General features: G+C 39.9%; 1 protein-coding gene across 10 annotated transcripts; it reads right to left on the bottom strand.

Annotated features, from left to right (window-relative positions):
• Nucleotides 1-10,820: 10,820 nt before the first annotated feature.
• On the bottom strand, nt 10,821-13,058 carry LOC125723169 (uncharacterized). 10 transcript variants are annotated; one of them, XM_048999568.1, is made up of 6 exons: nt 12,742-13,058; nt 12,598-12,639; nt 12,514-12,555; nt 12,177-12,471; nt 11,773-12,055; nt 10,821-11,652 (listed from the first exon to the last, which is right to left on the bottom strand). In XM_048999568.1, the coding sequence occupies exons 1-6, from the start codon at nt 12,800-12,802 to the stop codon at nt 11,002-11,004; spliced, it is 1,374 nt and encodes a 457-aa protein (XP_048855525.1). In that variant the 5' UTR covers nt 12,803-13,058; the 3' UTR covers nt 10,821-11,001. The 10 variants fall into 10 exon arrangements, with proteins under 10 accessions (XP_048855525.1, XP_048855521.1, XP_048855520.1 ...); XM_048999564.1 differs by having other exon boundaries at nt 12,598-12,681; XM_048999563.1 differs by having other exon boundaries at nt 12,177-12,429; nt 12,598-13,058.
• Between the last annotated feature and the right edge of the window lie 1,765 nt (nt 13,059-14,823).

The raw sequence follows: 14,823 nt of genomic DNA on the forward strand, positions 1-14,823 counted from the left end.
ACCGATTCTGTTCATAACTGAACAGAAATAAAAGTAAAAAAAAAACTCTTACTCTGTGCAATACTGTTACTTGACTGCCACCTTAAGTCGGTGACAATTGTATTGCTGCTCACTCTTGTCACTTTATTTCATGTGCAATAATGTTGTCCCCCCCCCCACCTCAATGTTTCTTTATAGTATATTGCTGAGAGACTTGTTGATTATAGTCAATCACATTTCATTGTAATGTTGAGCCTGTGCTAACTTGCATGTGACAAATAAAACTGAAACTTTTATGGACAGAATCTCTAGGCACAGCCAAGGGGTTGAGAGGGTCTGGTTCGAGGTCCTCACTATTGCGTCTTTGCTTTTGAAGTTGATGGATGGATGGATGCATGGTCGGATGGAATTTTGCACTGACCAAAACATTATTAAACAAAAAGAAATTATTTGTTTGGGGGTGACTCTGCGGGTTATGAACTTATGACTCAGAAGTTTGCTGGTTCAAATCCCTGGGTGAGTGATGTGACCATTAGGCCCTTGAGCAAGGCATTTAATCCCTATTGTTGCAGGGACTGATTTACCCTACTGTCTCCTCTACACCAGTTCCATGAGGTGGCCTCCTGGGATGCTTCTCTAGCTTTCCTTATGGAGGTCCCACAAACTGTATGCTGTGCTCTCACTGGCTGCTTTTCCATCACTCAAATCCCTGCAAAACCTTTTCTACTGTGTTTAGCTCTTACACACTCCTACAATAATTATGTTAATATGACAAGTCACCTGACATGTGCTTTTAGGGTTAATTTGACCCCAGGGTAGGTGTGAAAGTTAGGTCCAGTGGCCAGGTCATGTGATGTGACACTCTCCTTTGATTGATACTGTGTGTATTTATGTATGTATATATGCAATATAATGTGTTTGTGTGTATGTGTGTGTGTATATAGAGTATATATAATTTATAATGAATTCTGCTCATCAGTAACATTTCAATAAATAAAAATAAATCATTTACATAAAATTAAAAGTAGAAAATACTGATTTCAATGTTTTGTTAGATAACAGAAATTTGTATTAGTTCCTGTGTTCTTGCTCAGTTTCATGAGGGGGAGAGACACCTTTTCAGGTAGCATGCCTGTCTGCCTTTTACCTTGGGCCATTTGTCACTGCCAGATCTGTATATATGAATCTAAGGATCTAGCCATTGTTTACTCATTTCTCAGGGTCACAGGGGGCCTGGATCTTGTCCAGGTCAGTACTGAGCAGGCAGAAAGCTGAATGTGATACTGCTCCGTTCCATGACACACAAACCCTCACGCAGACACAGAGTCGTTCACTACGAGCAATTCAGAGGTGCCAACTGGCTCATTTAACGAGCTGCAAACTGAGTCAAGAAACGTATCCTCTAAAGAAGAGAGACTCTAGAGAAGAGAAAAAAAGAGATTAAAAACCATAAAACAAAACAAAGCGAACAGGTAAACTCACAATGCAGCAGTTACAGAAGACCTAGACTGAGCAAGAAGTTCTGTTATGGTTCTAGCGACGCAGTGGCTCAGTGGATTGCCCTGGTTTCTTATACCTCCAGCATTGCCCGTAGTGTGAAGTGCCCAAAGTGTATAATTGTGTGTGTATGTACCCCGGTTTTGTGCCTTATAGTGCTTGTGAACGGCTTCATGTTCCCCTGCACCACTGACTAGGGTAAGCGGTTGGAAGATGTATGCATATTGTGGTTAAGCAGATCTCTCAAAAAGAACTCGCCTGTCTAAATGCTCTTTTGTTGGGCTTGTCACAGCCAAAAACATACTTGATTGAAAAGGGTTTCCCATGTCTTGCTATTAGTTTCCCAGCAGAACGTCATAAAACTTTGTATTTGCAACATATTCAGTACTTGTACAAGATGCAGTTTGAACAGGTAAATAGATTTATCAAGAAATGCTGTCTTGATGATTGAACGGTCTGCAATATGTCAGTGTCACCCAACACTTTTTAAAAACCCCATGATCCCATCCCCCTGAGGTACAGTTAATTTTGTATTGGGCCTACCTTAAATCCCCGAAAATACCTGTCCTTAAATCCGACAAGTTACCCCGAAAAGCTAGTAACTCCGCTTCGAAGTACAGGCCCCTGGATAGTTGTGCTATGCTATGCTGACGTTTGCCTACAACCAGACTAAATGCATAAGTTATGTAAATGTTACAAGTGTCTAATACAGTGGTACAATGGTTTATACTGTTGCCTTGCACAGCGGAAGTTCCTGGCTTGATTCCCATAGCCAACGGGGAACCTTCTGGCTTAAGCTCACTTGTCATTTTTACTGTATAATGCTATTCTGTATTATTTGATCTCCTTAAAATACTTTCAATCACGTCCGTGTGAAATATTATGCAGACATAAGTGTATCTTGTCTTTGCTTTTTACTAATAAACTTTCAAAGTAGACTGTGACTAAACAAAATATAAAAATATCTTCCTGTTCATATTATTTTTATGGATTTTTTTATTTCAGTCACTGCATTTCATATTTGACCTTTGTGATATGGATACACTTTTATTTTAATTATTTTGGAATTAATTGGAATGCTGAGACATGATTTTTATAGGCTTTATTATATTTATTACATGACATTAGTAGTGAGAGCGCAGAATTTTGTCTGACGGAACAATCCTTTGGGATTCTTTTCCCACACGTCGGACATTCAACGCTTAACTTAGAGAGACAGTTAACCTGGTCCGGAGCAGACTTGTTCACTCGCGTAAGTTACCATGGTAGCTCAGCGGGGATTCATTTAGGACACATTGATGGAACGGAACTCCAACTTAAATGCGCCAGACTTGTCGAAATTAGTCCAACTTTCCTGTAATCCTGCTTCATGGAATACCCCCCAGGTTTTCAAACTGTTGTTAGTCAAAAGGGCATCTCTGAATTGCTTATGGAGCTCCTATTCAACAATGGACAGTTATTCCTTCCAGGGGGTTTCCTGCCCTGTGTTTTTGGGAGTAAACTCTAGTGTCATTCGCCCCCATTACCAGATAAGTAGGATTGAAGATGGGTAAATATTTATATAACACAAAATGGTAGAGGTCAATGTAAAGGCTTTTTAATTGACTAAAAAACAACAAAGAGCCTGTCTCATGGGCTTCCTGGGACAGACTCCAGGCTGCCTGTGCTTCTGTACTAGATAAACGATCATGGAAAATAATTACATACTACTTGGGCATCTGTGCCACCCCATATACTTTATATTTCAAGAAAATATTAAAAGTTAATTAATATTCTCACTAAATGTTTAAATAACAGAAGCTAGAGTAAAAACGCAATTTGAAATTTGTATTTTGACTTGTTCAGTCACACATGATTAACAGACTTTTGGAGGAAGCGATACTCAGAAGGATGAGTCATAACTTCAGTCTTTCAGTATCAAACGCGAGTTTTTCTAAAAATCCTACTGCTGCAGTTTGATTACATTCTGCAGCATAAGCCTTGGCGCCTGATGCCCCCGCTGATAAGTGGACCTCTGGATACAACAGGGCTTTGCTACTTCTTCTGTCTTTGTAATCTTGGGGCCAGACTTCCTGCTGACATGGAAACAGACTGCTGCCAATTCAGAATCGTGTGCCTACTGCTTAACATGAAGTGAGGTGTCCATGTGCATTTGCTGTGGTAACCCATTATGTCACGACACTGGTGGACTGGGTGGGGGTGGGCAAAAAGTGTCATTTAAAGCAGTGGTTTCTCAACTCTGCACCTTTTTACCATGCCTACCGAGTCACGATCCTATATCAAGTATAGGTTTAAATTAATGCTGTGATCAAGCACACAGTACATTCTGCAATTCACGACAATCAGTGCCTGTGAGGGACCAAACAGCAAGGCAACACAAACACAGGAGTTTTACTAAAGAAAATAGGCCTTTTTTGACCCCCGAAAATACAAACAGTATCAAGACCTTAGTAACAGGGCCCATAAAAGAGGCCAAAAAAACCAACAAAGCATAATATCACCAAACAAGATATTAACTGAAGCAAACTGACCTTCTTGAAATGAGATACCAGGGAACATATATTGTGGTTTGGCCAAACCAATTAACACACAAAAGAGGTAAACCAAATGAACACTGCATACAACTAAACATAAAAACACAGCTAAACCCTAACTCCCCCCTCTTGCCATGGCAGCACATGGTACAGTCCAGCTCCAGGGCTTTTTCCCTTAAAGAGTCCTCTGCCCGCAGCCACACCTTTACACTGACTAGGAAGAGACCATTCCCCACAACCAAAGTAACTACGAAAATCAAAGGTTTAATTAGGCAAAACACTGAATATAAACCCTACAATGTCAATATGTGCACTGCATATAAAATATAAAGAATAAAGCAAATGATCTTTAAGCTATGCATTGTTATTCTAAATAAAGCAGTTTGATTAAACAAAGTAATCAACTAAGGACGCGAGAGAATGGCTGCGTTCGACTTGTGCTTATGTCTGTCTGCAGCTGACGTGACGTGGAGCGAGATCTGCCAGCGGCTGCAGGGGTGGAGTATAAAGTGACAAATCGGACAACTTCTACTCCTCGTAGTGTGCGAGACCTGACTGCAATGGCAGCACTGCCAGAAGGCTGTAGATAAATCTATACAAATATCACTTGCATGCATATTACTTCTTTTACAATAACCAACTTCTGATACAAACTGTTAGCAGTAAAAAAAGAACTATTGTGTATAGTGGCCCTGTGTGAAAAGATAGCTACCAGGAAAAAGATCAAATACATTTATTGCAAGAACTCAAAGTTTTTATTGTCATGTACAGAGTACAATGCAATTCCTACTTGAATGACTAGCAGCACAACATCACAGTAACTAACAATAAATAAACAACTAACTTACGTGTACTATTAGAGCATTTATTTCATTTACTTAACCTATATTTTACCAGGTAAATTAACTGAAAACCAGTTGTCATTGCTTTACGTGCTTTTCAGGAGAAATAACATAACGCATTGGAACTGGCTGGGATACAAACATCATGCGTGTGACTAAAATCTTCAGCCAATAAGGGCAAAGTTGTGTCATCATGTAAGTGGTTCCAGTTTGTACAGCCGGCTGAGAGGTGCTCCATGATCTGTCTTAAGTCGTCCTGCTCTCACAAGGTTTTTGTACTATATGATTACGTGGTGACGTTCTGCAGCGCTGGCTGAAGTCAGTCAAAAAAATCTATCCATGATGCATTGCGTCAGGACCAGAATGCATTGCTTTAAGCCAGCGCCGTAAGCGGCTGTATGACGTGGAACACACCCAATGTTTGAGATCATTCTCATCACAATGCCTGTCACATAAATCTGATTGGATGTGCCAGGGAATTTTAAATCAAGCATCAGTGGTTTGGCTTCTTGGAGTGGTTGAGTGTTCACTAGTTTTGCACTAATCATTTACAGACCCAAGACCCACTTGTATAGGATAATTTAGGATTGGGGCTAGGAAATCTGATGGTGGATCAGCATAGAAGCTTACTGGTTTATAAATGGTTACATCCAACACTGCCTCGTGACCCATTCAGAACTAAGTTTGGGTCGTGGCCACAGATGTAGAATTGCTGATTTACTGTAAAGTGTTATGCGGTGTCCAATAAGGTTCCCTTACAATGGTCTAAACAGTCCCTGTGGGTGTCGGTATGAAGGTATGCCATCCCTGCATGATTAAGTGTCCCAAAGGGAGCCTTTTTTTCAGTAGAGGAAATGAGATGCAGTGCTGTAAAGGGTTTCCTAAGCAGCGGGAAAACATGATGATATGTTCAAATAGGTGCCCTTCCAGTGGATAAAATGTGATGCAGTGCTAAATTGGGTGTCCATCCATATGTGGAGTTGTCCTAATGAATGTCCCCCCAGTGGATAAAATGTGATGCAGTGCTGAATAGGGTTTCCATCCATATGTAGGGAGCTGTCCTAATGAATGTCCCTCCAGTGGATAAAATGTGATGCAGTGCTGAATAGGGTGTCCACCCATATGTGGGGAGTTGTCCTAATGAATGTCCCTCCAGTGGATAAAATGTGATGCAGTGCTGAATAGGGTGTCCGTCCATATGTGGGGAGCTGTCCTAATGAATGTCCCTCCAGTGGATAAAATGTGATGCAGTGCTGAATAGGGTTTCCATCCATATGTGGGGAGCTGTCCTAATGAATGTCCCACCAGTGGATCAAATGTGATGCGGTGCTGAATAGGGTGTCCGTCCATATGTGGGGAGTTGTCCTAATGAATGTCCCTCCAGTGGATAAAATGTGATGCAGTGCTGAATAGGGTGTCCGTCCACATGTGGGGAATTGTCCTAATGAATGTCCCTCCAGTGGATAAAATGTGATGTGGTGTCATATAAGGTGTTCTTACAATTGGGTAAACTTTTTGGTGTATTTCTGGTGGACAAACCCAGGATGTTCCCTCTAGAGTGAGCAAACACTATGAAGTGCCCTTGTAATGAAGAGAAAAATATCTCTAATGGGTGCCCTTCCAGTGAAGAAAGCGAGACGTTGTGCCCCCTTATCGGATGCAGTTTCTTGTACACATGAGGAAATTCAATGATAGAATGTACCCTCCAGGTCAGGGGTGGCCAGTCTTATCCGCAAAAGGCTGGTGTGTATGCAGGTTTTTGGGATAACCTTTAGGTTAGCTGTTCAAACCCAGGTGTGAGGACTCTTCAGCCAATCAGTCTTCTAATTAGTAATCTAATTTAAAAGTTGCAGCGAAAACCCACACACAGACCGGCCCTTTGCGGATAAGATTGGCCACTTCTGCTCTAGGGGTTCCTATGTGCAAGAAAACAAGATATCTTGGTTACATCTGTAGTCAACAAAACAGTACTTGAATAATCATGAGATGAAGACTATTTCACCATATAGCAGTGGGGTGGGGGGCGGCGGGGGGGTTAGGTGTTCCACGTGCAGTCATGCAGCAGGTGCCCTGCCCTAGCCTGAGTGTGTTACCATGTCACAATTTCAGTTACAAGGCACTCAAGAATTAGCATCAGGAGAGGTTCAGCCTGAAGTGCATCTGTCACTGATAGATTGTATCACATGTAGCATTTGAGATGCAGGGACAAATGAAAGCATTTCTGACAGATTTGAAAGAGGGTTGTAATCATTTTCCTTTTTTCTTCACGGTTTCTATTATTCTTTATCCCTTTATTATTGCCATTTTGTCATGTGTCCTATGACTACTGCTGTTTAGGTCCAATGATTATTTTGACCATTTCGATTACAGTAGAAGGTGGAATGGTAGAAGTTGCTGAATCCATCTTTCTATATGTCATAGTTCTGTTTGTTGTTTTCAATCCTTGGCCGAGGAACCGAGCAAGAATTCTGATACACTTGTACGTCTGCACCTGTGCAAATGGAAAATACAGTTTCGATTTCAGGCAAAAAGAAATTAAGCTTCTATTGCACTATCCTTTGAGTGTTTCAATATGTGCTCTTGAAATGAAACAAGTTCTTTGAGGAATAAGAGAAAATGAAGCAGTCAACAAAAGACAGAAAAAGATGGAAAATGAGAACAATGTTTGGTAGTCTCACAATTCTTTAAAAATATTTTCTTTCAACTGACATGTTGCTGTTTTGCTATAAAGGCAGAATATGTATGTTCATTTTGCTAGGTTTGGGGGCAGCATGTAGCTCAGTGGGCTAAGCCTCTGTACCTGTAATCAGAAGGTCACCGGTTTCAGCCCAGTTTCAGCACATCTGTGGGTCCTTAAGTAAGGCCCTTAACCCCCAGCTCCCTGGGTGCTGCTATGTGTGGACGACCCTCACCTACAGAGAGTAAGTTGGGGGAGGCGTAAGAGACTTTTCCCTCAGACATCGATAAAAGTATATCAATTATTATTGTTAGTAAGTTAATCTAAAATAAGAATATTGGTCATAAGAAAACTAAGAATGAATATTGTTAAATTTTCAGACAGAAACAAAGGAAATACATTTCACTTACTGTGACATTTTATGAATTATTTAAATGCAAACTGCAAACACAATATGAAACCAAAAAAAGAATTTTCATTTCAGTAAGAGACAGGCTCCATGCGGTGAGTGGAAAAAGCAATTTATCCTGCATTTCACATGAAAGAGACAAGAAAAGGCATTAGGGGCTTGCTGTCTTTTTGTCTGTGGACACTCTGGGATAAAATGGCAAACTGGGTTTGATTTCCAAAGAGCAAGATCCCAATCTGCCAGAGAGTGTCAGTGAACTCCCCAGCAAGGAGCGGGTGCTGTGAGACGTAGAGGAGGAGAGTAACAAAGGAACAGTGTGTATTTGTAAAACCAGCCAGCCATACCGACAAACAAAGGAAGTTATTCGCTAAAACCTTTTATTTTGTTCTTAGGATCTGGAGAAATGAAACTTACTTTTGTAGCTGCTTTCACGTTGATAATTGACTCTTAAGGGAGATATGAGCACGATGCAGGATGCTCTGCAGTACTGGTCCCTCACTCTTTTGTATCTGCCATCTTTGCTTATTTCTCATCATGACTATGAAAGTTTCCAAGCACACGCCTGATCATCCCACACCCAGCATTTGCGCTGGATTAGCGATTCACATTTTATTTTGCAGACTCCTTTATTCAAAACAACATACATCTTTGATGGTCCCTGGAGCAAGTGGGTCTTATTCATCCATCCATCCATCCATCCATCCATTTTCCAAACCGCTTATCCTACTGGGTCGCAGGGGGTCCGGAACCTATCCCGGAAGCAATGGGCACGAGGCAGGGAACAACCCAAGATGGGGGGCCAACCCATCACAGGGCACACACACATAGCATTCACTCAATCACCATTCACTCACACATGCACACCCCCACGACGACATGGGGAGAACATGCAAACTCCACAGACATGTAACCCAGGCAGAGACTCGAACCCGGGTCCCAGAGGTGTGAGGCAACAGTGCTAACCACTGCACCACCGTGCCACCCCCACATTATTAATCTCTGGAGGAAAATTCATACATCACCAGCTAAAAGTTAAATGAAAATGGGTGCAGGTGTATTTTTTAAGCACTATGTGCTTTAATATAATGCTGTCTCTTAGGACAATATGAAATTCAGCTTGTAGGAATGTAACACAGAAATGTATTTTTGTAGTTTTGCCATTGTTTTACAACACAGGATTTACACCACCATGCCGCCCCTGGGAATTCAACCTGGGCATTTTATTACAGATAAAACATCCTAACTCACTTAGGCACACACTGCCCCTAGATCTTCAACTATGAGTTTGTTGTCTCTAGAACAATTATTAGATCTACGCATTTTGTATAACAACTGGAAAGCAAATATATTACACATATAATAAAGGAAACCCTTGAAAATCTATAAGTAACTGTCACAACTGAAACTAATTAAAGTATTACTATTAAAACCACACATTTGGTAGTAAAAGGTTATGACTGCGTATTTACAATTAAGCAGCTTCATATGAGTAATGTACATGACCTCTTGACACTGTTTATTTTGTCTGAAAGAAAAGTTCAGAATGACCAAGGGGCAAGGAATGGTGACCAGGGTCCACTTATTGTCAGGAGGGATCAGCCCTCTTGAGTAGACAGAATCGGATGTTGAATGACGCGGACGATCAGCTGAAAATAGCAACTAGGAACATTTCAAGTCAAGTATACTTCATAAATATAAAGTGGCATGCAGACATTATCCAGAACTTATCAATTAAAACAAGCACTTATTTATGCTTGACTTGAGTCTATGAACCTTGCATGTCACTGATATTTTAGAACTGTGTTTGCAATCAGTGTACTTCAAAAGGGTGAATATTCATCCATATCTATCCGACAGGCTTTGCTGAAATACATACCCGTGGCACCATCCATTTTTAGTTAGTCTGACAAAACTTCCCTGTTGATAAGAGGCGTCCCTGTGGAATGATACTGTACGACCACGGTTGTATTTCACTGCAGAGACGTTTTATAATACAAAAGCAGTATTACGTTTGTGGAACTCATAATATTTGTGATTGTGGCCAAAATGCTTATGACCAAAAATCCTTTTCCTACATTCTGCACCAGGCATTGAGAGAGTACTGTTTGGAGTAACTGTTTCCTTCTTGACACACTCACCCAGAGGCCAGCCTTATGAAGAGCTCTTGACTGATTCATTACATTGTACTTTGTAGCACTTCCAATCTAACTGTTGGCCTCTCCCTGCTTCCTTTCTTTGTGGCTTAGCCTTTCAGAGGTGGCATTTCCTTGTGGTGATGTAGCTTCCATCTTCTGATTATCGATCCAACAGTAGACCTGTCATTAAAGGGTAGAGTCCTGGTTTCAAAGGCAGAAGGGATCTCACGTTTAATCTATCTTTGATACTATTCCATCAGTGGAATGTGCATAATAATACAGTTTTTTACGATTGTTTACACACAATTTTGAAAAGCAGGTTCTTTTTGTCAAAATCTAATCACAATTATCCAAACACCACACTCAATTTGCAGAATTCCTAGATTGTTTGCAAAATGACACACTTCAATCAAAACATACACATATCAGTCAAAACATATACACATATTTGTGAAAATGCTATTAGTTTTCATTTAACCAACACAGTCCTCAATGATCAGACACTATTGCAGACAGTTTCACACTGCTGTGATAAATAAAAAACACATGTGTAGAAAAACTAATTTTAGGAAATAGCATGTGCTAGATTTTTGGGCAGATGTTATGTAAGGGATCATTTCGATGACAAAAAATAGTGACAAACCCACAACATTCTTCATGATTAGTTTGAGATATAGGGAGAATGTACACAAATAGGCCTACTATAAACTTACCAAGCACTGCACAACACTGATGCTGCAGACTGAATATTTCAAGTACCGGTATTTATTTCAATTCAAGAAATACAGTATTTCTTACCATAATCAGTTACAGTAATCAACCAACAATGAAATCAATGAAACAAATAAAATCTGTAGACAAATAAAAATTACTGCCTGAAGTACATACAGTTTGACTCTGGAAAAAAAAAGCAACACAAATACTGTAACTATTCCTCATCTCTCCGTCTGGCTGGATCAGGCCATAAGATTTCATCCACATCACAGGCTATGTCTTCATTGGCAAGGCACCGTTGGAAGAATCGCCTTGAGTGACGAATCCACCCCTGCACAGAAGCTGCGTCGATTTGATCACATGCCTGCTCCATGGCCTGAATGAGGGGCAAACGGTCATAGGGCCGCAGGTCGTATACCTTCCACCGCCACGCTGAAAAAAACTCTTCGATTGGATTCAGGAAGGGGGAGTATGGGAGAAGGTATAACACTTCAAAATCAGGGTGACCATGGAACCAATTCTGGACCAGAGCAGCCCGATGGAATGAGACATTGTCCCAAACGACAATGTACCGCATCTGGTCCACTTTGTGTAATGCTGTGACAATCTCGTGCAATCTGTCAAGAAATGCAAGTATTAGATTTGCATTATAGGGTCCCAGATTTGCATGGTGGTGGAGGACCCCATTTTGTGTGATAGCAGCGCAGAGGGTGATGTTACCCCCTCGCTGCCCTGGCACATTGGTGATTGCCCTGTGTCCAATTACATTTCTCCCTCGTCTTCGTGTTTTTGCAAGGTTAAATCCAGCCTCATCCACATATATAAATTCATGCTGAATTTGTTCTGCATCCATTTGCAAGACTCTCTGAAACACAGTAAAAGACAATAGGATGCTATTCAATATCTATTGCACATTGTTTTTGTGCCAGAACATTATGAGCAGTGCACAATACCACACCATAGCAGTAAAATGAACAATACATACCTCCACATATTCAGAGCGCAGATGTTTCACTCTCTCTGAATTTCTGTCAAATGGTACCCGATATAGTTGCTTCATGTGTACTTGCTTTTTCTTGAGGATTCGAGCTAATGTTGACAGAGAGACTCGGTGGATGTTATTGAAAATACGGTCATTGTTGATGATATTGGCTTGGATTTCTCGCAGCCTGATACAATTATTGGCCACAACCATGTTCACTATGGCGGCCTCTTGTGCACGGGTGAACATAGGGCCCCTTCCACCTTGGTGTCCTCGACCCTCAATCCTATGTGAAAAATATACTGTATATATAAAAAAATACACATGCAGCCTCAAATGTCACAGTAAACAATATTGATGACAAGTACAGCAAGCTTAAGTTTCAATGTACTGTGTGGTTAGCTTACCTGTTTTCTCGATGAAATGTCCGAATTACTGACGCAACAGTATTTCTGCTGAGATTTGGTTGAACTCTTTGTCCAGCTTCCATCAGTGTCAGTCCATGGTTGAGAACATGGTCAATAAGTGTTGCACGGATTTCTTGAGTCAAATTTGGTCCTCGTCTTCTTTGTTCAGGTTCTGTCAACTCTTCAAGTTCTTCTCTACCTCTTCCTCTACCTAGGCCTCTTCCTCTATCTCCTCCTTCTCCTCTTCCTCTACCTAGGCCTCTTCCTCTACCTTCTTCTTCTCCTCTTCCTCTACCTAGGCCTCTTCCCCTATCTCCTCCTTCTCCTCTTCCTCTACCTAGGCCTCTTCCTCTATCTCCTCCTTCTCCTCTTCCTCTACCTAGGCCTCTTCCTCTACCTTCTTCTTCTCCTCTTCCTCTACCTAGGCCTCTTCCTCTATCTCCTCCTTCTCCTCTTCCTCTACCTAGGCCTCTTCCTCTATCTCCTCCTTCTCCTCTTCCTCTACCTAGGCCTCTTCCTCTATCTCCTCCTTCTCCTCTTCCTCTACCTAGGCCTCTTCCTCTACCTTCTTCTTCTCCTCTTTGAGCTCCCCCTCTCATTCTCACTCTTCTTCTAGCTCCTTCCATTTTTGATGAATACAGGTGAACTCACCTGCTGCCTTTTATAGCACACCTGAGTGCTGCGTTTTCTAATTAGCACATGTGTGCTTCCACACCTTGTGGATGTGCTTATCCAGTTAGTTCATTAGTGTGGTCATTGGCAATCTGGGGCTTTGTAATGACAAGGAAGTAACCTCACAATCCTTATCTGTGTCTAAGCTGTCGAAATGTGTGTAGAGTTTTACAAATCACTGTGTGTAATGTTTTGCAAAAAGAGTGAAGCAGACATTGTGTGTAATGGTTGTGCAAATCTGTGGCGGTGTTTTGCTCCTTGGAGTAGACTTTTGCAAATTGTGTGGAAATTTTTATTTTACAGTGTAAACAATCGTAAAAAACTGTAATAATAATAACAATAATAATAATAATAGTAATAATAACTTTATTGATCCCTGTGGGGAAATTGACTTTATGCCTCCCTCAACTGGCTCTTTGCAGAGTAAGCTGTCCGTGAAGGCCTGCCACCCACAGAGGCTGGGTTATACAGTATGTGTGTTATATAAACATACATACATACATATATATATACACACACATACATACATATATACACACACACATACATACATATATACATATATACACACACATACATACATATATACATATATATACACACACATACATACATATATACACACATACACACATACACACATACATACATACATATATACATATATACACACACACATACATACATATATACATATATACACACACATACATACATATATACATATATATACACACACATACATACATATATACATATATACACACACATACATACATATATACATATATACACACACATACATACATATATACATATATACACACACACATACATACATATATACATATATACACACACACATACATACATATATACATATATACACACACATACATACATATATACATATATACACACACACATACATACATATATACATATATACACACACATACATACATATATACATATATATATACAGCAGCCACGATTAAATAACACACTTCCATCCCTTACTCTAATACACTCTCCTGTTGGTAAAATTTGTTTCTCCTCCAATCAAATCTAAAACTAATAAATCTGTTAGATATATATTTCAAAAAGATGTGGTCACAGTGCCATATGTAATATCAGACTGGGACAGATTAGTAGACAATATTGAATGGAAAAAGTGTGGTGTATTCCTGGTCATTATTTAATTACAAATAAAGTAAAAGAAGTGTCATTTAAGTTTATCCATAAAATTTACCCAGTTAAAAAAAAAATTCTAGATTAAAAAAAATATATATATATATAAAAAAATTATATATACTGTACATTTTGCAACGATTGTCCAGAGACTGTTAATTTATTTTGGAAATGTTGTTATGTAATTTCTTTTAATTTGTGTTTCTATTATGGTTGATTTTGCCGTTTTGTGGAGACATGTATTATTTGGGATCATTAAGAATCTTCAAGGTCCACATGAGTACTTGATAAATCTCATTCTTTTATTAGCCACGTTTCACAGTAAAACCCTCTTTTACTTCTTTTCAGTTATAATTGAAGCATTATATAAATTCCATTAGACCCTCTGAACTGAAAAACTGTAAGAATATGTGATTTATTCAAAGTATTTGTATAGATTTGTATATAGCACCCCCTAGCATGTTTGCCATATTACTGTACAATATTTATTATTGCATATTTTATTTATCATTGTTCTATATTGTAAAAAAAAAACAATAATAAACTAGTAACTGCAGGCAGTGACTGAAGGGTCCAAAGGGTAGCACAAGCGGACAGGTAGGACAAGTAATAGAGGAAGAACGGCAGAGAGATGGAGGACTGACTGACAACGGCATGTGTAGATAAGACAGGGTAGTAGATGTAGGACAGAACAGGACTGGTTTGGGTGAGACGGTCTGAGTAGTAGATAGGAAATGGGATGGCGATGGTTTTAGTGTAGCTGTAAAACATCAGTAGATGTCTG

The sequence above is a fragment of the Brienomyrus brachyistius genome, unplaced genomic scaffold (genome assembly GCF_023856365.1).
Source record: "Brienomyrus brachyistius isolate T26 unplaced genomic scaffold, BBRACH_0.4 scaffold46, whole genome shotgun sequence".
NCBI classification, from domain to species: domain Eukaryota; kingdom Metazoa; phylum Chordata; class Actinopteri; order Osteoglossiformes; family Mormyridae; genus Brienomyrus; species Brienomyrus brachyistius.